This window comes from Anolis carolinensis, chromosome 2, assembly GCF_035594765.1.
Source record: "Anolis carolinensis isolate JA03-04 chromosome 2, rAnoCar3.1.pri, whole genome shotgun sequence".
Taxonomy (NCBI): Eukaryota; Metazoa; Chordata; class Lepidosauria; order Squamata; family Dactyloidae; genus Anolis; species Anolis carolinensis.
The window spans coordinates 158732098-158754979 of record NC_085842.1 but is presented as its reverse complement, the minus strand read 5'-3'; the positions used below and the strand labels follow the sequence as shown (position 1 = coordinate 158754979).

General features: G+C 42.3%; 1 protein-coding gene across 2 annotated transcripts in view; it reads left to right on the top strand.

Annotated features, from left to right (window-relative positions):
- Window positions 1-20910, top strand: part of acvrl1 (activin A receptor like type 1) — a 50604-nt gene extending 29694 nt beyond the window's left edge. For both annotated transcript variants that reach the window (XM_008103974.3, XM_008103975.3), the window contains 3 exons: window positions 423-620; window positions 11150-11280; window positions 16642-20910. In XM_008103974.3, coding sequence (XP_008102181.1) covers window positions 423-620; window positions 11150-11280; window positions 16642-16776 — 464 coding nt within the window. In that variant the 3' untranslated portion in view covers window positions 16777-20910. The remainder of the gene's footprint in view (window positions 1-422; window positions 621-11149; window positions 11281-16641) is intronic.
- Window positions 20911-22882: the final 1972 nt, after the last annotated feature.

Here is a 22882-nt window from a genome sequence, read left to right as displayed (position 1 = left end):
AACAGATGTAACACCTTTCAGTGTTCTCCAGACTAAACGTACTGGACTCCCACAATCATTTCTCATAGAGCTTTTAGATTCCCTACCATCATGTTTTGCTTTCCCAGTTGTTTGGATTTGTAATTCCCATGAGCCCCTATCAAGAATTTTGAGAGATGGAGTCCAAAACATAGAAATCTGTATGTTGGCTATCCTGCATTTTCTATTCATCCCTCCCTTCCTCCTTCTAGTAATTCTTTTAATATTTAGCCCTCTGGTTCTTAGCATGTTCTCCATTTGTAAAGTACTTTGCCCCTTGATGCCCAGTGCTCAGTGGGAACATGAATCTACGCCTCATCATCAGGCAAGCAGATAGCTGATAAATGCTTTCTCCAATGAGAATTCTTCTAACCACTGACACCATCATTATTGCACCCTTTCAGGTCTGGCAGTCATGCATTCCCAAAGCACTGACTTATTGGACATTGGGAACAACCCACGAGTGGGCACCAAGCGTTACATGGCACCTGAAGTCTTAGATGAACAGATTCACATGGACTGCTTTGAATCCTTCAAGCGGACTGACATCTGGGCCTATGGCCTCGTACTCTGGGAGATTGCCCGGAGAACAGTTGTGAACGGTAAGGTAGAATGAATGGAGAAATGCACCAAGTGGAAGTCAGATAGTAAGTTATAGTAAGTCAGATAGTAAGCTATGTATAGAAGGAAAACATAGCCAGGGGAGAGCTCATCAATCTTAAATTCAAGTGTCTCCACAAACTTTCTTGTTTTTAAATAACAGCAGTTTTAGAGTGAAGACCTATACAGGCAGTCCCCAAGTTATAAACAAGATAGGTTTTGTAGGTTTGTTCTTAAGATAAATTTGTATGCAAGTCAAAGCAGGTACATTTTCAAAGTCAGTACACACACACATACACACACATGCATGCATGCTTTGGATGGCATAGGGAAGGATTAACACCCCTGTGGTGTTTGTTTTGCTGTCTGTGCCCCTGTTCAGAAGATTTCACCTTAGTTACATCCCATCTGAATTACTGTAACACGCTCTATGTGTGGCTGCCTCTGAAGAGTGCTTGGAAACTTCAGCTGGTCCAAAGAGCTACAGCCAGGTTGCTTACTGAGTCTGGCTACAGGGAGTGGACAACCCACCTATTGCAGCAGCTCCATTGGCTGCCAGTCTGTTTCCAAGCACAATTCAAAGTGCTGGTTATGACCTTTAAAGCCCTAAGTGGTTTGGGTCTATTTGGCTGACCGCATCCCCTTGTATGAACCTGCCCAGGGCCCTGAGATCTTCAGGAGAAGCCCCTTCTCTCTGTCCCACAAACATCTCAAGCTTGGTTGATGGGAATAGGAGAGCAGGCCTTCCTTCCCAATGGCTGCTGCCCCTCAACTCCCTTCTTCCCAGGGAAACCAAAATGGCCTGCTCCCTGCTATCCTTCCTGCGGCAGGCTAAAACCTTTCATTCAGGCAGGCTTTTAAAGAAGAAGATTTTTAAGATTGTCAGGGGCTGCTGTGATTTATATGCTTTTATGATTTTAACCTGAATTGTTTTTAATATTAATGAGATTTAATACTGTTTTAATATTTGTATATTTGTATATTTTAAATTGTATTGAAATGCTTTTTATTGTGAATTGTTTTGAGTCTTGGTATGGAGAGAAAAAGTGGGATATAAATAAACATAATAATAGTAATGCTAACATCTTGCTCCCACTTCCGAGCATTTGCCACCAGAAGCAACTGTCTCACTCTCCCAAGTGGTAGAGCTAGCCTTTTTTCATATGGTGTACTTATTCAGAGCCTCTTAGGACTAATTTCCAAAGTGGTTCTCTTCCTGCAAGTACTATGTTATTTTGGAAGCACATGAACAACACTAAAAATATCTTGTCTAGAAGCAGCCTTAGAAGAGAGTTATCCCTTCTGAGGAGTACTGGGTCTTTTAAAGCAAGTGAGAGAAACTCCAAATTTCATCAGCCCCAGACTGAACAATGGTTGGGGAGACTTGATTTTCTAAAAAAGAAGCCTATAAAGTTTAGTGCAGCAGCTGCAGAAATCTCCTGTTTTGGATTTACTATGGCAGCTGCATCCAGAGAATGGAGGGGAGGCCCAGCCCCTCTGCCCACCAGCTCCCTTACAGTTGGCTCCCTGTGCAGAAATAATCACTAAAAAGGGACTGTTAATGTGAAGGTTTTCGACTGGCTGAGTCGGACAGTGTTTTCTTTCTTGCTTTCTCTCTCTATCTCTTCTTTTCCTTTTCTACCCGAATGATTAGCTGTAAATTATAAACACTGTAATCTAGTGTCAGCGCCCAGCTCACTGATTAAAGGGGCCATTAGACTCAATCAGCACTTTGTTTGTTCAACTCTGATTAGGAAACAAGCAGAATCACAGCTCGTTCTGGCAAGAGGCCACATCCCTAGAACTTTTGGTCTCCTCCTCCAGCCCCTGACCCTGCCTGCTGCTGTCCTCAAACCAATGCAGAGGCCTCGGGGCTGATCCTTGCTTTTCTTCTCCCTGGTTCCTCTCCACTCCTTGCACTTGCATTCACTTAGGTCAGGAAATTGTTGCCCCTGGGCTGCTTTGTAGCCAGGGGTGTCTGGAGGCAAAATGAGGACATTGTCCTCACCAAATTAGAATTCTAACCCTTCAAAATGCTATTTTACTCCCCACACTTCTAGCAAAGTAAAAAATCTCAGTTGAGTCGTTTAGAAATACAGTGCTTCACTCTACAATGGTAAAAGAAAGAAACTGAGATGTTTTAAAAGCACCTGAAAAAGCAGAATGACAGAGATTTAATAGAAATCTCACTTCTGACTTGGCACAGCTGGAGGATATGAAGTTATATATATATTTAAAATGCCAAGTTCTATCACCTAAAAGATGCAGTTGATGTGATAGGGTTGGAGAACAGACTGAGACAGGCTACTAGATAGCTAGTGATCAATACATGGCTTATATCTGATGGAGAATTGGGGAATAGGCTTTAAAAAATTAGGGCTAATTTCAACATTTTTTTAGAAAAAAGAGTTTGACCTGAGAGTTCTTACAACTGGTCTGTTCTGTGGCGCTGTAGAAAAGCTAGGGCTGCATCTCCACAGTGTGCTCTTTAGCTATGATAATGATTCTTTCTGTCACTCTGCACTTCCCCATACTCCCTCCTTTGATTTTAGCTGTAGTTTCCATAGTAGCTCCAGGGTAAAATAGATTATCCGAACAGTGATCTAATGTTGTGAATTATCCCTGTTGTAAAATAAAGTACTATAGAGTGCCTTGGTATGGAATGGGCTATTAAGAACCATTAGTTTTACAAAAACGCCTCCAAAGAGATTAAGATAACTGCATGCATTTTTTGGAATTTCCTTTGGGGCAGGACTGCAAGGAATGTCATGAGGAGTGCTTGTACTTCAAGATTTACTTCTGCACTTGCTGCTGGTGATGTTTTTTTTTCTTTCCTTCATTCAAAGTCTATGGTTTGTCTTGTTGCAATTTTTTTCTTGAGCCCAAAAGTGGAGAAAATCAGCTCATAGAACTACATCTTACATCCAAGCCCCTTTTCCCCGCTCCCCAAAGTTGTTGTTCTTCTTCAGTCACATAGTCGTTTCCGACTCTTCATGACCTCATGGACCAGTCCATGCCAGAGCTCCCTGTCGGCTGTCGCCACCCCCAGTTCCTTCATGCCAGTCACTTCAAGGATACCGTCCATCCATCTTGCCCTTGGTCGGCCTCTCTTCCTTTTTCCTTCCATTTTCCCCAGCATCATGATCTTTTCCAGGCTTTCCTGTCTTCTCATGATGTGGCCAAAATACTTCATCTTTGCCTCTAGTATCCTTCCTTCCAGTGAGAAGTCGGGCATTATTTCCTGGAGGATGGACTAGTTGGATCTTCTTGCAGTCCAAGGCACTCTCAGGATTTTCCTCAGCACCAGAGTTCAAAAGCGTCTATCTTCCTTCGCTCAGCCCTCCTTATGGTCCAACTCTCGCATCCATAGGTTACTATGGGGGATACCATTGCTTTCACTATGTGGACCTTCGTTGCCAGTGTGATGTCTCTGCTCTTCACTATTTTATCAAGGTTGGCCATTGCTCTCCTCCCAAGAAGTAAACGTCTTCTGATTTCCTGGTTGCAGTCTGCATCTGCCACTGTACGGAAGTGTGCACATTCTTTAGCGTTTCCCTTTTTTGGTATGGGGCTATAAATTGATTTTTTCCAATCTGAGGCCAATCTTGTGTTTTCCATATTTGCTGGCATGTGGCATGCATCACCTTGACATCATAATCTTTCAAGATTTTAAACAACTCAGCTGGGATCCCGTCGTCTCCTGCTGCCTTGTTATTAGCAATGCATCTTAAGGCCCATTCAACCTCACTCATCAGGATATCTGGTTCTAGTTCACTCACCACACCGTGAAAGCTATCCTCTAAATTATTATCCTTCCTATATAGATCTTCTGTATATTCTCGCCACCTTTTCTTGATCTCTTCAGCTTCTGTTAGGTCCCTGCCACCTTTATTTTTGATCATGCCCATTTTTGCCTGAAATATACCTCCAATGTTTCTGATTTTCTGATTATATTGTCTTCTTCCATTTCCATGCATTGCTTGTTTAAAAATAGTTCCTTGTCTCTCCTGGCTAACCTCTGGAATTGTGCATTTAATTGGGCATATCTCCCCCTATTACTGTTTCCTTTTGCCTTCCTTCTTTCTTGGGCTACTTCCAGTGTCTCCACAGACAACCACCTTACCTTCTTGGTTTTCTTTTTCTTTGGGATGTACTTTGTTGCTGCCTCCTGAACAATGTTGTGAACTTCTGTCCATAGTTCTTCTGGGACTCTGTTTATTATATCTACTTCCTGAAATCTATTCTTCACCTCCACTGCGTATTTACTAGGAATATTTGTGAGATCATATCTAATTGGTCTGTGTATTTTCCCCATTCTCTTTAGTTTGATTCTAAATTGTACAATAAGAAGTTCGTGATCTGAATTACAGTCAGCTCCAGGTCTTGTTTTCACCTACTGGATTGGATGTCTGCCACCTTTGGCTGCAAAGGATGTAGTCAATCTGATTTCGGTGTTGACCATCTGGTGAGGTCCATGTGTAAAGCCGTCTTTTAGGTTGCTGGAAAAAGGTGTTTGTTATGCACAGTGAGTTTTCCTGGCAAAATTCTATCAGCCTACGTCCCAGACCATGCTTGCCTGTGATCCCAGTTGTCATTTGACTGCCCACCTTAGCATTCCAATCTCCTGTAATGAGAATGTCTCTATTTGGTGTGTTATCCAGTAGGTGCTGCAGATCCTCATAAAACTGATCTACTTCTGTTTCTTCAGCAGCTGTGGTTGGGGCGTATATTTGGATCACTGTGATGTTAAATGGCTTGCCTTGAACTCTAATTGAGATCATTCTATCATTTTTTGAGTTGTATCCAATCACTGCTTTAGCAACTTCGTTATTCATTATGAAGGCTACTCCATTTCTTCGATGTTCCTTTTGTCCGCAGTAGTAGATCTGATGGTCATCTGTTGTGAAGTGACCCATTCCAGTCCATTTGAGTCCATTTCCAGTCCATTTCCAGTGCCCAAAGTTCAGGGGGGGGGGGAGATTAAATTTCTTAGCCAAAGACAGCTCAGATTTGCCACCTCATATGGGGTGTTCCTGCCAGAGACCTCTCAGAAATTCCATAAAACAAAACTCCCCCCCCCCGCCCCAAAAAAATACTTGATCCTTCCAAAATTAACCAATAGCAAAACTATAAGTGAAATGACATCACTACTGGTCATGTTGGAACCAGTAATGCAGTCCCAATGGAGAAGGCTGAAAAATGCCCCCACATAGTTGTCCACTCCAGCTTTCACCAAAACCTAGCATATTCTACCAGATATTGTGATCTTGGCTTCAGGGCCTATGTAGGCTTTGAATCCTGCTAGTCATCTTTTGAGATAGTGCTATAATGTTAGCCTGCTGTCATGAGAGGCCTGGGGACTAAGAAATGGGGATGGGACTTACTCAACCCACAGTAGCATTCCCTTCACCCCAGATGTTTCTCCAGCCCTTTAGGATCTTTCCAGATGGAGGAAAGTTCCTTGCACTGCTTATCAAAAGACATGGCAGCACTATTCTGGATTTCTCTTTTCAGTGGATCTTGGGGGAAAGGGTAGTGTGGGGGAACTGATGGAAGATCATGGAAAGCTTGCGAGTAAAAGAGGATCTAGCCTAGACCATCCTATAAAATTCTGCAGAAGCAGGACAATTGCAGGATAAAGGCTGGATCTAGAAGCAACCCTATTGACAGTACTGTCAACCAGGCTGTGCATGGGGCTTTTCCCATGGGTAGAGTAAAAGAGACCTACTTCACCCAATTCTTATTCCTGTCTGACCTTTTGCCCAGCAAAAGGAGAGGCTTCAAAGAAAATAGCCATTAATTAGAAAGCAAGAGAATCTCCTAGTCAAGGCACAGATTGGGCAGGCTAATCCTATCTCTCCTTCAGAATAAACCACCAATTAATAAGCCTATTATACACACAGTTCATGACCTTTAACTGAATGTCTGTTAACTGTTATGTGCTTGCATGCAACCACACAGACACAACACCAACATTCCTCACACCCAATATCTACCTTGGGCTTTCCAGGTAGTTTTAGATTGCAATTCGCATAATTCCTCCTCACTCATTATGCTGGCTAAAGCTGCAGAAAATTTTATCTAGAGGGCCACACTTCCCCCTTTCTGCTTAAGTCAATATTGTTGCTTTTTTCGTATCAGGAACGTCTTGAAAAACTGCAAGTCGCTTCTGGTGTGAGAAAATTTGCCATCTGCAAGGACTTTGCCCAGGGGACGCCCGGTTGTTTGATGTTTTTCCATTCTTGTGGGAAGCTTCTCTCATGTCCCTGCATGGGGAGCTGGAGCTGACAGAGGGAACTCACCCGCTTTCCTCGGATTTGAATCACCGACCTGTCAGTCGGCCATTGCACTACCAAGGGGTTCCTATGAGCTGTTATGACCTTACGTTTCCCAATTTCTGGGGTGGATTTCTCGAAGGATCTGATTTTAACCTATTGTGCCACAGAGGGCTCCAAATATTGTTGCTGTGTACCTCGTAGTCATTTCTGCTTTATAGCAACCGTAAGTTTATTCTGTCATGTGGGGTTTCTTGGCAAGACTTGTTCAGAGGAGATTGTCTTTGCTTTTTGCTGAGGCTGAAAAAGTGTGACTTGTCCAAGAAGGTCACCCAGTCAATTTCTGTGGCCAAGTGGGGATTCCAACCCTGCCCTCTAGAATTAAATCACTACAGCATACTGGCTCTCTTAATAGCTTTGTTTGGTTATGGAAAGTGAGCAGAGAGGGTCCAGCCAAGTCTCCTGTGAAAGGGAGCGCCAGAGACCTGTGTAAGGATAGCCCTAGCACCCCTTTTAATGGGGTTTGATGGGCTAGTGCATTATAGTCCCCTTTTAGTTGGAGTAAGATGGAGAGGGGCCTCAGGATAATGAACAGGGCAAAAAATAGGCTCTCAGCCTTCGCCCCAAATGGATTAAAACCTTCCGTGCGAGAGCCATGTGGTAAGGAGTGGATTATCAAAGCCCAGCTGTCAGACACTCTGGGAGAGCAGAGATTGTGGCCACCACCAGGTGGCACTGGAGCCACAAGGTGCTGAGAAAGACAGCCTATGGACCCTGTGATGCAAGGGCTCCCAAGCAACCTGCCAGTGCAGGAGCCTGGGCACTGAATGAGGAAACCACTGCTCTGGGAGAAACCTGCTGAGATCACAGCATGAAGCTTCCTAGCAGGAGGGACATTTGAGTTCAAAAGCCCAGTGAAAGAAACATTTCCAAGGCAGCCCTTACCATTGGGCCTCTTTACCTGCCATGGAAATATCTTAAAACGATCCTAGGGTGGCACCGATCAAACTAGTTATTGTCCTGTTAATGTAAACTCTGTGAAAGTTCAAATTGAAACTTGGAGCACATTTACCACATATCTGGACATGGAAACTATCAGCTGCCATTGACGGCATGTTGTTTCCAGGGCTGAAAATGCCAGATGGCCTAATAAAAAAGGTGGGAGTAGTCACAGGCATAATGGACGTTCTTGAATAATTTCTGTAAGTCTTTTTTGTTTTAAATGAAGGCTGCTCTTCAGCTGGCCCCTCTAAAGAGCAGCTAAGCAAATCGCATGATATATTATGATGGTTGTTAAAATATAGTTTATACAGCAGAGTAATAAAAATAAGAGACACAATAAAAGCAATTTGATTAAAATCAGTTAGCTAGTTGGTATGCCAGAAGACCAGGGCAAATAGGAATATATTTATCTAGCACTGGAAAGTAATTAGGAAAAGTGCATCAGAAGCCTCTCTTGAGAGAGTGTTCTGAATGATACAACTCAGAAATATATAGCACAGGCATGGGCAAACTTCGTCCCTCCAGTTGTTTTGGACTTCAATTCCCACAATTCCTAACAGCCTACCAGCTGTTAGGAATTGTGGGAGTTGAAGTCCAAAACACCAGGAGGGTCGAAGTTTGCCCATGCCTGATATAGCAGCTACTGTATTTATTCAGTTCTCAAACACCCTTTTTCCCCATGTAAACATCTCTAAAAATTGGGTGTGTCTTAGAATCATGGGTGGTTTTATAGAGTATGGGGTGAAGCTTTTTTCCTGTTGGTGATATTGAAATTAGCATGCATCTTATAACCGATGATGTCTTAAAATCAAAGAAATACAGTACATCTATAGCTATATATCTATATCTTAGGCAAGGATGGATTTATACTCAAGCCAAATAAACTGTAGTTTAATATAGAGTCAGCAAAGTGGGTTGACAGAGAATTCACCAGGACTCTCCCTGCCAAACTGAGGCAGTGGATAGTATGAGGTTTAATCTCATAGGGTCCCTTAAGCTTTGGGCCTAAGCATATCTTGTTCCAGGCCTGGCTCTCCAGCCCCTGACCTCCTAGCACAGTGATTCTCAACCTGTGGGTCCCCAGATGTTTTGGCCTTCAACTCCCAGAAATTCTAACAGCTGGTGTTCATGTCTATGTGGCCCTAAGGTGAACCTGTCACTTGTTTTTCTGAGCTAGTTTCATGGTTTTCCTCTGAAGCTGACCGAGAGTGACTAGTCCAAGGTCACTCAATCGATTATCACAGCCCAGTTGGGATTTGAATCCTGCTCTTTCAGAGTCATAATCCAATACTCAAACCATTATACCACGTTGTCTTTCACTGGGGAGCATGTTGCATAGATGCCAGTTCATATTTTTAAGATTCATGCTACAAAATTGTGAAATACCAATAGGAACATCTGCTGATTTTCACCTGCTTCTCACTAGCCCTTATACAGCCTTCCCCACGCTGGAGGCAGCACTGTGCTGACTGGGGAGGATGGGTGTTACTGTATTCCAGCTCATCCAGAGGGCACCGAGTTGTAGAAAGCTGCTTCAAAGTATGGGTCACAAAGTTAAATGCCTTCAAGATACATATTCGCAATTCACAGCCAAGTAAGCAAGAAATCTCTGTGTTAATTAAAAATATTTGCTGAGCTTCGTCTCAGTTTTGAAGTTGATTTATGTGAGGTTTGAGAGCACCATAGGCTGATGCTCACAGCACTGGGAAGGCCCTGGTTTACAGCAATTGGTGTATCCAGCCCCTTTGAAGATTTTTCTTCCCCTTAATAGTACCGCATGTGCCTCTGGCTGTCAATGTGACACAGTTTATATGCATCTTTACTGAATCTTTCCAAACACAGGAAACAGCTCAAACTGGATTTCATTTGAAAATATAGGCCTCTTTTAAAAAAAAAACAGAAAGAAAACAATTTCAGCACCTCCCAAAACAACAAATTAGCTAAATCAAAACATGTAGAGTTAACTTTTTCCAGGCATCATTACAAAAAAGAATTTAAAAACAAATAGGCAATTACATGCACACTTATTTTTAATACCATGACAGATGTAAAGTCAAAAAGATTATTTATGTGAGATGAAAAGGAAAGGTGTGTGTTTTTCCAGGGAAAGCAGTGTATCTTCCTAGTCTGGTGGCTTCCATGTCAGTAAGGATAGATTTGGCTGAGGTTTCAGTCTAGTGATGCCCAAAGTGATGAATGTGTGTGTCGCCTGTTGACTTATGGGAACACCATGACTTTCATAGGGTTTTCTTTAGCGAGGAATGTTTCCCCTCTGACAGCATATATCAGAACCTATAAGCTTTGGACAAAAAATTGGAGAGATATATCTGATCCTACCATTGGCTTTGTCTCATTGTCATGTGTGAGAGAGACCACTACACAGCTCTTAAAATGTTGTTGTTCATCAGCATTAATAATATTACTTATTATTGTTGCTGTTTTCATTTATTATTTCTTAATATTATTCATTGTTTATTAATATTATTCATATAGATTGAATATCTGTTATATAAAATGCTTGGGACCAGACGTGCTTTGGATTTTGAATTTTTTTGGAATTGGTAATACCTGTATTTGTATATATACGCATAATGAGATGTCTTGAAGATGGGATCCAAGGCCTATCTAGATGTTGAATCACTTGTGGCAGGTCATCCCACAACAATAACAACAACAATAATATAATTATTATGGTTAATTATAATGGTTACACCTTTCCTTCAGACTGGGACTTCGGGCAGCTTACAATAGCTGAAAAAGCATAAAAGTTACCATTGAACAAACATTAAAAGATACATTTTAAAAGATACATTAATGTTTAAAAATTAAAAGAAACATTAAAAGTTAACAACATATCCAAGTTACAAAATTAAATTGTCATAACCTTTGAAACCGGTTGAATTAAAACAACTACAACAAAACAGGTAAACGTCCCTCACAATAAACAAAGCTCATGACATTTGCCTTGGAAAATCAGTTTTCAAAGGTTTCAAATGGTTTGCTGGCTTATACAAAGATAGTGAAGAAGGTGACAGGCTTGCCTCCCTGGGAACTACAGCTTCCATCATCTCTCAAGTCTGGATGAGTCTGATGGGAAATGGAGTTCAGCAACATGTAGAAGGCAATAGCTTCTTCAAATCTCTACTAATAAATGGAAGAGTGTTGCACAGATTGGCAGATGAGTTAAAAGAATGGGGTCACACACTATGGGCATTTGGATGCTCTCGCCTCAACTCTGTCTGTTCATCCTACAGGGATTGTGGAAGATTACAAGCCTCCTTTCTTTGATATGGTGCCAGTTGACCCCAGCTTTGAAGAAATGAAGAAAGTGGTCTGTGTTGACCAGCGGACACCCACCATCCCAAACAGGCTGTTCTCTGACCCGGTGAGTGATGCAATAGAAGGGTTAGAAAGAACCACTTTCTAAGTGATGGGAATGGAGAGGGGAGGTCGGAACTGAACATCTGGCAAAACCCATTTAGCCAGGAATGGGTCTGTAGCATTTTTCGCTTTTCTTGGGAAGAAATAAACGAAGTATTTGTCACAACTGAGGTAAACCCACTGCATCAATGCCTGAATGCTAATTCAATACTTAGTGCGAATTCCGTTGATTCAGTAAGTCTACCAACAACTGGATTTTTACTTGAGTGGGAATCATGAGGCCTCCTCCCAGTAGACTCAAATCAAGGAAAAGCTTCATGAGAACCACCACTCCTCTTAACAGTCCCCCAGCAACAGCAAGAGTATCCCTCTGGGCAGCTAAACCAGGCAATCCCAACTGGATGGCCCCCCGTGAGGGTCTTCCTCCAGGGGCAAACCAAGAATGGGCAACTTGGAAGTCCCTCAACAGACTCAGAAGTGGGGTGGGCAGATCAAAAGACAACCTAGCAAAATGGCACTATCTAAAAGAATCCTCCACCTTGTGCGACTGTCGAGCAGAACAGATAACTCTGCATCTGTATGCTTGTCTGCAATGTCCTGCCTCATATACAGAGAAGAGTTGTTTGAGGCTACAGACAATGCGGTCGCTGTTGCCCATTTTTGGCCAAAAGATATTTAGCCACTTGTGCTCCTTCTATTTTTATCAATTTTATACTAATTTATGCAATGCTTTTTATACAAAATAAATAAATGGGGCCTCCTAGATATGGGTGGATTGTAACACTCAACATCCTTCAAAACCAGGTAACAATGTTAGAAAATTCAATTCAGCAACATGTAGAAGGCTGCATGATTCCAACACTAATTTTTAAATCAAAGAGAGCATTCCATAAAATCATGGACCATGAGCATCCAAGTCAAAGCTACATTACTAACCAGAGAAAAAACAGGCCCCATCTACACTGCCATGTAAAATCCAGATTATCTGCTTTGAACTAGATTATGTGGCAGTGTAGACTCATATAATCCAATTTAAAGCAGATATTTTGGATTTTTATGGCAGTGTAGATGGGGCCTAAGTGGCCCCTTAGTTACCTAGAGAGAGGGAGTGAGGGAGGTAGAAAACCTTCCTACTAGTAGCCAGGGGCCTTTTCACAGTCCATAATTATAATTCAGTTATATCCCAGAATTCCACAATTTCATCTCATGGAATCCTGGAATTTGCCATTTGAATTTCAAATCAATACATTTGTTATGTTAGCCAAAAACCATGACGAAGTACTTTAAAATATACAGAATATTCAAGATAAAAAGTATTACATTTGTAATTTAAGGAGATGCCTTTAAGACTTTGAGCCATGGATCTTCTTTGGTGCCCTTGCCCAAACTAAACTTCCTCCCTAGATTGTGAAGTGAAAGACACCAAGACTGCCAACAAGGAGACTTACACAATAGTTTTGAAAGTGCCAAATAACCAAAAGACCCTGGAGCTGTAGCCAGATTCTTCTACCGTTTTCTCTATTAGTCTTCCTCTCTCTGCCTCTTTGCTTCAATGCCATAGCAAGTTGACTCCTGCACAATATTTTGGAGTGGAGGTACAGGAATGAATAGAGGAAAGAATATGGAGAAATGACTGCTGCCACTAAATCTTCCACTTGAGTCTTTGTTTTTAATGACCAGACCAGATCTTCCAGATTGGAATCCGGCAAAACAAACCATACAGTCAAGGTCTTGCAGCAACACAGCAACAGTTAAGGAATAATTTCTGCAATCATACATGTAATACCAGTGCAACATTTGGTGCTGGATGCAAATTTCTTAGGGAGAATTTCATCCATTTTACCAAAGCACGAGAGAAGAGAGGAAACACCTGTGGCTATGAAGATAAAAGGTTATAAACACATGTAGGCAGTTCCCGGTGGAATCTCAGAAGCCAAAGGGAGGATGACCAAGACTTTGGGTGGTTAAGTGAAAGGACTCCAGCACAGTGCTGTTCATCTCTCTGCAGCAGCAGGAGAAACTATCCATGGAGGTGAAGGAGCAAATACCATTTCCTGTATGTAATTCCAGCTTTTCCTCGTGCAGACAAGCCAAGGCATGCCTCTAGTAAGCAAGTGGCTTTAACAGGGCCAATTTTTAAAATTGAAAAGGACTCCATAAAGGACCAGAAACCTTGGTGCTGGCCACTGTTAGCCCAGTCAACATAGGATTTTGCAGGGCTTTGAAGAAGTTTCCTTCCCCCTTGCCATGGACAAGGAATATTTGGGGGGGGGGGGGGGTCCTCTTTTATGCCAGCGTGGTATAACAGTTAAGGGTATTTAGGAGATCCAAGTTGTAGTCTCCAGTGAGCCATCACAGTAACATCCCCCCCACCCCCTGCCCAATTGCTCCTTCCAACCATGGTTTACCTCTTGAGGCAGTTATAAATAAAGGAAGGCAGCCAGCCAGGAATTTAACGTCTTTGAAAGTCTAGGTAGGATTAGCATGGGCTTATCCCAGCCTCTCATAGCACAACCTTGTGAGTTCAGTAAGAGGAGGAAGTGATGACTGGCCCAAGAACACCCAACATGCTTCAAGGCTGAATGGAAGTTTTTAACCCTGTCCCAAGAGAGCCTCTAGTGCTGTTCACACTGGAGGAGTGGGATAAAGAAGCCCAGTGGACATGCTTGCTGGGAGGGGGGGAGCAGCAGGCTTGGGAGCTACAGACCAAAAGGAACTTCCCCAAATTCAGCATGACACCAATTAAAGAAGAGTGACTCATTGCAGACTCCAGACTCCAGAGAATGCACAGCAAAGCATCCACTGTGGTAACTCTTGTCTATGCTGGTGGGGTTCACCATTGATGCTAGTCAGGCCGGTAATGGAAGGAGCAGCAGCATTGTGAGCAACAATTGGCGAAAGAGATTTTAAAATAAAACATTTATTTCACCTGGAGCCTGAGCATGATTCTAAGTGGATGAATATAGGTATTATGGGAACAAAAATTGCAGCTTATATACCATCACCAGGGCAAATGTAATGTGCCAGCAGCTTCCTATAAGTGCCACAAACACTAACTTCAGGGCTGCAAAGATGTTTGTTTGCATATTGTTCGGTCTTACAGTTCTAACATGCCAGCATACCTTTATGCAACCTGAGCTCTGCCACATGCACAATGGAGGACCTTCTCACAGTGACACCAGAGGCACTCCAAGTAGCCAGCTTCTGGTTAAAGAAAATCTAGTACAGTGGCAAGTTTTTGACTTTTTAAATACACTATAACTGTATCCTCAATTCACTTCTGACATGATAGATAAATAACCTTTATGATAAGCAGGCTTGGTTCAGTGCAGTGGTTCCCAGCCTTTGGTCTTCTGTGTTTGTTTTTTGACTTCGGCTCCCAGAATTCCTGACAGTTAGCCAAGGTGGCTGAGTCTTCTGAGAGATGAAGACCCAAGTGCTTGCAGGTCTGAGGTTGAGAAACCACTAGTTTCATTGTTTGAGCTACAACTTGAATCCCCACGCAGTCATGGAAACCCACTGGAGGATCTTGAGCAATTCACACTCCCTCAGCCTCAGAGGAAGGCAAAACAAACATCTGAACAATCTTGCCAAGAAAACCCAGTGATAGGACCAACCTTAGGGTCATCATAAGTCAGAAACAACTTGAAGGCACACAGCAAAACTATACACACACTGTTCAGTCTTTTTAGCAAGACCATAAATTTGCCATGAAACGTACGGTAATCCAAAAGATGCATCCAATTTAAATGACAGGGCAAAAATTAAAAAATCCTCATTGAAAGATTCAAAGCAGATAATACGGATTTTCTGCTTTGATAATCTGGATCATATTGTAGAAGGTGCCTCAGACTCTCTTCATGCTCTACGAAAGCCTGAAAAGGCCTGCTTCCCAGGAGGTAGTACCATCATAGCCAATGCTAAGGAAGTGCAGGAGTAGTCATCCAAACATCTGTAAGGCAAGTTTCCCCATCCCTGCTCCACATGTTCACCGTACACATATAAACTTTTATTGGAGAGGACAAGGATCAGATGCAGCGGCTGCTGAACCTGTTGTTTTTTAAACTTTGCTTAAAATCATGCTTTCTAGTACTTTATTTCCACTCCTGATCCTATTATCCTATGTTTTGCACAAGCCCTGCCCTTCCTTTGCTATTTTAATAGTCCCACTTTTCGGTTCTTGATGTTCATTGATGTATTTTATGATGTTTTTATTCTGTGGTTTAATTGTTTTAATTACATTGTTTGTGTTTTAATTTTTATATTTTGTATACTTATTTCCGGGGATTGGTCCCTATGTAAGCTGCCCCGACTCCCTTCAGGGAGATGGAGTTGGGTTATAAGAATAAAGTTATTCATAATATTATTATGCTTTAAAAAGCTTCTAAAGATATTTCCCCAGAGAAATTGTCCATAGACAAAGAGATGGCCCCAAAGCTGCACTCACTCTTCCAACTAAACAGAAAATAAAAATCCTCCTACTCACATGAACTAAATTGAGAGCATCTCTTTGTCTGTAGAGATAAAACTCCCCCAAATAATCTAAAACCTCAGAGAGGAAGAGTCAGGGAATAAACAGCTAGCTGTCACTTGGCTCTCACGCAATGTATTAATTTTCCCCTTCTGGCCCTCTCCTTAGAGAGGATCTTGTGCAATTTCACTTCCTGGCTGCACATATAGCAACGGGCATCATTTTTTTCTCCAGACCTTCTTTTTTTCTTGTCCTTAGGAATTGAAAGAACAAAGTCCTTTTTTGGACAAAGTCTCACATACCCAGTGAGACTTGGGTCCATCTAAACCAGCATGGTCTCTACAAGAGATGTGTGTGGCAGTGTTTGTCTCCTAGATCAGTGTTTCTCAACCTGTGGGTCCCCAGATGTTTTGGCCTTCAACTCCCAGAAATCCTAACAGCTGGTAAACTGACTGGGATTTCTGGGAGTTGTGGGCCAATACACCTGGGGGGACCCACAGGTTGAGAATCACTGTCCTAAATGTTGTTGGACCATAGCTCTCATCAGTCCTAGCCAGCTTTGGCAGCGATGAAGGGTGATGGGAGTTGGAATTCTCCTTCGCTGAAATGATTTTGTTTGACCGGGCTATGGCGCAGGCTGGAAAGCAAGCCAGCTGCAACAAATTAACAAATCACTCTGACCAAGAGGTCATGAGTTCGAGGCCAGCCTGCGTCTTGTCTCTGTCTCTGTTCTATGTCATGGCATTGAATGTTTGCCTTTATGTGTGCAATGTGATCCGCCCTGAGTCCCCTTCGGGGTGAGAAGGGCGGAATATAAATGCTGTAAATAATAATAAATAAATTTATATGATAGTAATATTCTCTTCTTTCCTGCCCTCCACCTGTCTTTCCCAGACGTTGTCTGCCTTGGCTAAGATCATGAAAGAATGCTGGTTCCAGAGTCCCCCAGCCAGACTCACGGCATTGAGGATTAAAAAGACACTGAAAAAACTCAACAATTCCTTCGACAAACCCAAACAAAACGCCTAACTGTGGGGACCAGCCCTGAGACCAGAGATCAAGTTTCTGATTCATTGGATCAGCAAGGAAGTTCAAGGTCACCCAACTCCCACTTCACTTTCCAGCCACTGGCCTTGCTAACCTGGGTCAATGGGGCAGCAGCAAGCAAACAAGCAAGCAAACCTCGCCTGAAATCTGGCCAAGAGGATTTGGGCTTGAGCCTCCAGGACTGGGATTGATCGTTTGCAGGGAAATTTAATGGAACAGATGACTGGCTTCAGTTCTTCTTAATTTGTTTTCTCTAACTACAAAAGAGACGGGGATACACCAGCTTCCCTCCTCTTCTTTCTCTCTCAGAACATATATTAATATAAATACCCCCTGGATCTGTAACCTGACGCCAGTCGGTCTCGCCACCAACGCCTGAAAAAATGGGAGGGATCCTACTTGGAAAGAGCACAGCTGCTCTGCCCAAAGGGGAGCTGCCTTAGAAACACCAATTAAGAGTCATTCATAAGCTGGTTTCTCTCCTTCCCTCCCTCCCTCTCTTTTCTAAAAAAGATTGGGTATGTAGGATCTGCTTGTGTGTGTTTATATCCTGCTTGCATGTCTGCATGTGTACAAACAAGAGGGAATGCAGATTGGAAGGCTCCCACTTGTCAGAGCCTGAACACACCAGATGCGCATGTATGCACAGGTTCATGCCACAACAATCTTAGATGAGAAAGCACACTTGCATAGATATAAAAAAAACTGGAGTGTTGGAGTTCAGAATTCAATGGTAGTCACGTTGGCTGCAAGTAAAAAGCACTGACAGAATGCTGGAATCTGGTAGAAGCAGGAAGGGGGAGGGTGCACTGCTTTCCCAAAATTGCCTGCAAAAATCTGGGAAATCTCTTGTAGGTATGTTGTTGTTTTTGGCAGCACAATGGCTGTAGTGTGTGAGGTGCTTTCAACTCAGTGTTGATGTAATATGGTCACAGTATAGGAGTTGAGGTCTGATGGTGTGGGAACCTCACTAATTATGTGCTGCTGGATTCAGGCTGTAGCAACCTGTACAAGTAAGCCTCTAAGACAGTGGTTCTCAACCTGTGAGTCCCCAGATGTTTTGGCCTACAACTCCCAGAAATCCCAGCCAGTTTACCAGCTGTTAGAATTTCTGGGAGTTGAAGGCCAAAACATCTGGAGACCCACAGGCTGAGAACCACTGCTCTAGGACAATCTTTAAAAGGCAACAAACTAGTTGTAACAGTTTGTATTCCCATCAGAGGAAGGTTGTTGTTTTTTTTTAATGTTAATGGCTCTTAATTGCCCATTCAAAGCCAAGCCCCACGTGTTATTTTTTGCATTAGAAGGGGGATAACTCATAATCCCATAAAAAGGAAGGGGTGGAGGGAGAGGAATATAGTAATACATTTATGACTCACTGCTTTTTAAAACATGACTTTTCCTGAATATAAAATCACTTATTTAGATGCAATACAGAGAAGAAACGGCACAAAAGCTCATGCTAAAATAGAAACCAGTTAAGTCTTAAAGGTGCCGCCAGGCTGCTCCCTTTCATGTCTGCAAGAGATTAACAGGGCTACTTCTTCAAAAACCGCAAGCACACAGTGTTCCTGGGATAATTCATTTCTCTCCTCCCTCACCAGTCTATTGTAAAGATTACAGTTAAGATCAGGGGTAATAAGAAAATGGGAAGGGGAGGTCAAAGCTTGGAGAGGTTTCTTTTTTTTGGAGGATGGTCAGGAGCTTTAATCCCAGCTCCTGAGTAGGTTGATAATGTCACCATCCCCGATAGTCAAAAGCATTTTGCCACTCCTTTGCTGTGAGGCTTTGTTCCACTCTGCAACATATGTAGTAGCCATGCTGACCAGTACTTTATTGGGACACTGGCAGGGAACATCTTGTGTCAATCATAGAAGAAGGCTGGAATGTAAATGTCACAAACTAGAATCACCACCTGCACCAAGAAAACCTTGGTTAAGGCAGATTCCCCCTCTGTACTTTTAGAGTTGATTGGCAGATCCATTTTGCTGAGCTATATCTTTCACCCAGTGGCGCAATGGGTTAAACCCTTGTGCCGGCAGGACTGCTGACCAACAGGTTGGCGGGGCAAATCCAGGGAGAGCAGGTGAGGTCCCTCTGTCAGCTCCAGCTCCCCTTGCGAGGACACGAGAGAAGCCTCCCACAAGGATGGTAAAACATCAAACATCTGGGCATCCCCTGGACAACATCCTTGCAGACAGCCAATTATCTCACACCAGAAGCAACTTGCAGTTTTTCAAGTCGCTCCTGGCATTAAAAAAAAAACCAACACTAGGATTTAGCTCAGCAAGCTAAACCATGATTTAATTGGACATTTGGAACTGACTCAGATTCACACAACATACCATGGTTAAACTATGATTATGGTAGCTCTGTGGCATTTTGTTGCAATTGTATGTGCTTGTACTTGAGAAGCCAATCTTATAAAATCTCAAAAGATATAAGGCCCTATAGCAGGTATGGGTAAAACCAGGCCCAGGTTGGGCTCTTTTCTCAGGCGATCCTCTCTCTCACCATCCTATCCTTCCTTCCTTCTCTCTTTCCTTCCCTCCTTTCCCTTCCTTTCTTCTCTTCCTTCCTTTCTCCCCCCCCCCCCCCTTCTCTTTTTCCTTCCTTTCCTCCTGGGGGATGTTTAGCTGGGAGAAGAGAAGGTAGAGAGAAACATGAGAACCATGTTTTAGGATGTAAAAGGGTGTCCCATTGAGGAGAGAGGGGAAAAACACTTTCTGCTGCTCTAGAGATCAGGGGACAAGGGAGCAATGGGTTCCAATGGCAGGGAAAGAGATTCGACTGAAAAGATGAAGAACTTTCTGGAGAATGGTATAGGCTGCCTGGGAGTGTGGTGGAGTCTCCTTCTCTGGAGGCTTTTCCGCAGAGGCTTTCTATCAGGAGTGCTTTGATTGTGCCTTCCTCTATGGCAGGGGGTTGGACTGGATGGCCCTTGGGGTTCTATTCCAGCTTTAGGATTCTATTTAGGCAATATGGAGTCCAATGGATATACTTTTTCTTTCCCATCCACCATCTCATCCTGACCAAGGCTAACCCTTTTGGGATCCAAATGTTCTCTTTCTTTCGTTCACTTTGTGCCTCCAAAAGAACAGAGGAAGGGAAGGAAAGGGCAGGGAGGGGACTTGGGGAGGCCCCCCTTCCCGGTCCGCTCACCCTACTACGGTCCATCATGCGGCCCCCAACTTAGAAAGTTTGCCCGTGCCTGCCCTATAGGGTAGATTCAAGCAATGAACATTGGATTTGCTTTTTACAGTCAGCCAATATGGCACAGTGGTTTGAGTGTTGCACTCAAGTTTGGAGTCCAAGTTTTTGAATCCTCGTTCAGCCATGGTAAATAACTGGCTGACCATGTGTGTGTGCATATCTGTCTGTTTTTCTGCCTGCCTGCCTGCCTATCAGTCATCTGTCTCTATCTGTTGCCAACCATATGCCTTCAAGTGGTCTGTCATCTTGTAGCGAATTGACCCCATGAATTTAATTTGATTTTATAAGCAAAGAATCCTCAGAGTTGATCTTGCCAGCTCCTTCCTCTGAAATACAGCCTACTACACATGGTATTTCTTGGTGGCCTCCCATTCAAGGACCAACCAGGGCTGCCTCTGGCCCCTTCTACACTGTCATGTAATCCAGTTCAAAGCAGATAATCTGGATTTTATATGGCAGTGTAGAAGGGGCCTCTGTTTAACTTTCAAGATCAGCCAAGGTGACGTTGATATAAATTGGGCATGGCCTGAAGGCCCAACAAGGAAGGCAACTATTCTGAAAAAAGGAGGTAGTAATGGTGGAAGGTGAGTCTTAAGAGTATTCACAGAAAAAAATGAAGACACCAAGGATTAATAGGAACGATATGGTAAGATTGCATGGCAGTTTATTCAGTACACCTCAAAATTGTCTTTTTCACCTCCAGGGAATTAATCTTCTTGTCTTAAACTTTTCAGAAACATTTATACTTGCACATAATGTACCCATGACAAAGCAACCAAGTAAACCTGAGTAAAAAAAAGTGTAATCCTAATTCACCATAAAGACTCTAAGGTTGCTTTTCAAATGTCATTATTTTGCACAGATTTTATATATATTTATTAAATACGCACCAGAAAACCGTCACCCACTATTTTTATTTATATACAAAATGTTTTATTCTGCATATGAAACAGTCTGCTTATGCAAATATGTGAAGGGGGAAAGAATTACAGGGAAATGTTTCTACTTGGGGTCTTTCACAGTTTAAATTACAGGGTTTTGTTTCAGGAAGAGAACTATTAACATGAGGCCATGGGGTACTGTGTAAGGACAAGGCTTACAAGGGTAGAAAGATTAAAGGAGTAGGGAGAAAAAGAACTTTTTAAGAATGCCGACTCCACCACAAGATGCATAATCCCATTAAAGTAAATGGAACTAAGGGCCCTTCCACTCAGTCCTATATCCCAGAATATTAAGGCAGAAATCCCACAATATCTACTTTGAACTGGGTTATCTGAGTCCACACTGCCATATATTCCAATTCAAAGCAGAAAATTTGGATTTTATTCAGCTGTGTGGAAGGGGCTTGAGGCACCTTAACCATTTTTTGTCCGTAGTTGTTTACCTGCTCACCTCTGGCAAGTAAAAATTCTTCAAAGAAATGTCACAATAATTTCTTCCCCTTTTTTTCAGTGACTAATAGAAATTTTTAGAGAAGTGGACTAGCAAGACAAATTATGAGCTAGTACATTTTGCTGAAATATTTGCCGAGCAAGAGAGAGATGGTGAACCAAAATCTATAACTGAGTTTGAACACATGATTCCTACTGGGTGACTTTATGACATATTTTAATCTTTGGGATTTGCCACCACAAATTTTCACACCTCAATGTATTTACTGAATGCACAGTATATCCCACCTTTCTCCTGATCCTTCAGGCACCTCTAGGAAATAGAAGGAAAGTCCAGAAAATTCTGTCCCAATAAACATATTTTAGATGCACTTTTGTGACAGTACACCATCACAAAAAGTACAGTGAAATTACAAAACGCATGTCTTTTTACAAATTTGTGTATCCTACAGCTATATTTACAGATGTTGGTTAATATGTCTATCCTTCAGCTCTATTAATCAAGGACATAGTATTGGCTGACCTCTCTCTCAACTACCCACTTACAATAAACCTAGATTTTCTCCTGTCTCATGCATATAAATACAAATCGGGCCACGTGTGACTGGGATCCTAACTCTCTTTTTAAAAAAGTGATCCATCTTTCTCTTCCTATTAATCTCTCTGGAAAGAAACAAATTCCTAAACAAAAGATTGGAAGGAAAGCCCATTACTGGTGTTACAAGAGCAATGTTTTGGTGGTGGGAGAATCTAGGATTAGCATACACGAGTCTCAAATGAAAATTCTGAGAAAAACTCCCATCTTAAATATCAGAAAACTCCTTCTAGTTAGAATCGAGATCAAAGGCTGTATTAGAGAAACTAGTGATTTGAACAAAGCTATTTCTTTTGCATAACAGCCTGGAGAAGTTACTTATAGGACTACAGCTCCTAGTATCACCCCAGCTGCTAACCGAACTGCTTCATCCATCAGCAAAACATGGAGAAGGAGTAGATATTCAGGTGGTACAGAGGATACACTAAGGATGGGAAGTAATGTAATAGACATTCAGTAGGGAACTCTCAGATTTAATGGTTTGCAATCTGCAAGCTATTGCAATCAAGAGATGTGTGTCCAAAATATTACAACTGGCTCCATATTTTATGGTAAGCTCTGAGTTCCATGTGGCTTTGGCTGGGTGTTTTATTAAGCCGTTGGTGAATAAATATTTGTGTATTAAAGAGCCAATCAGTTTTTCAGCACTCAAAGTATATGTTGATCTAAACCAGGGGTCCCCAAACTAAGGCCCGGGGGCCGGATGCGGCCCTCCGAGGTCATTTACCTGGCCCCCGCCCTCAGTTTTATAATATAATATATTGTATATACATATAATATTTATAATAATATTATAATGTAATACAATATAACACTAATAATATTACCATATAATATTAATTATATATTCTATATTACATATAATATAACTAATAATATTACAGTATAG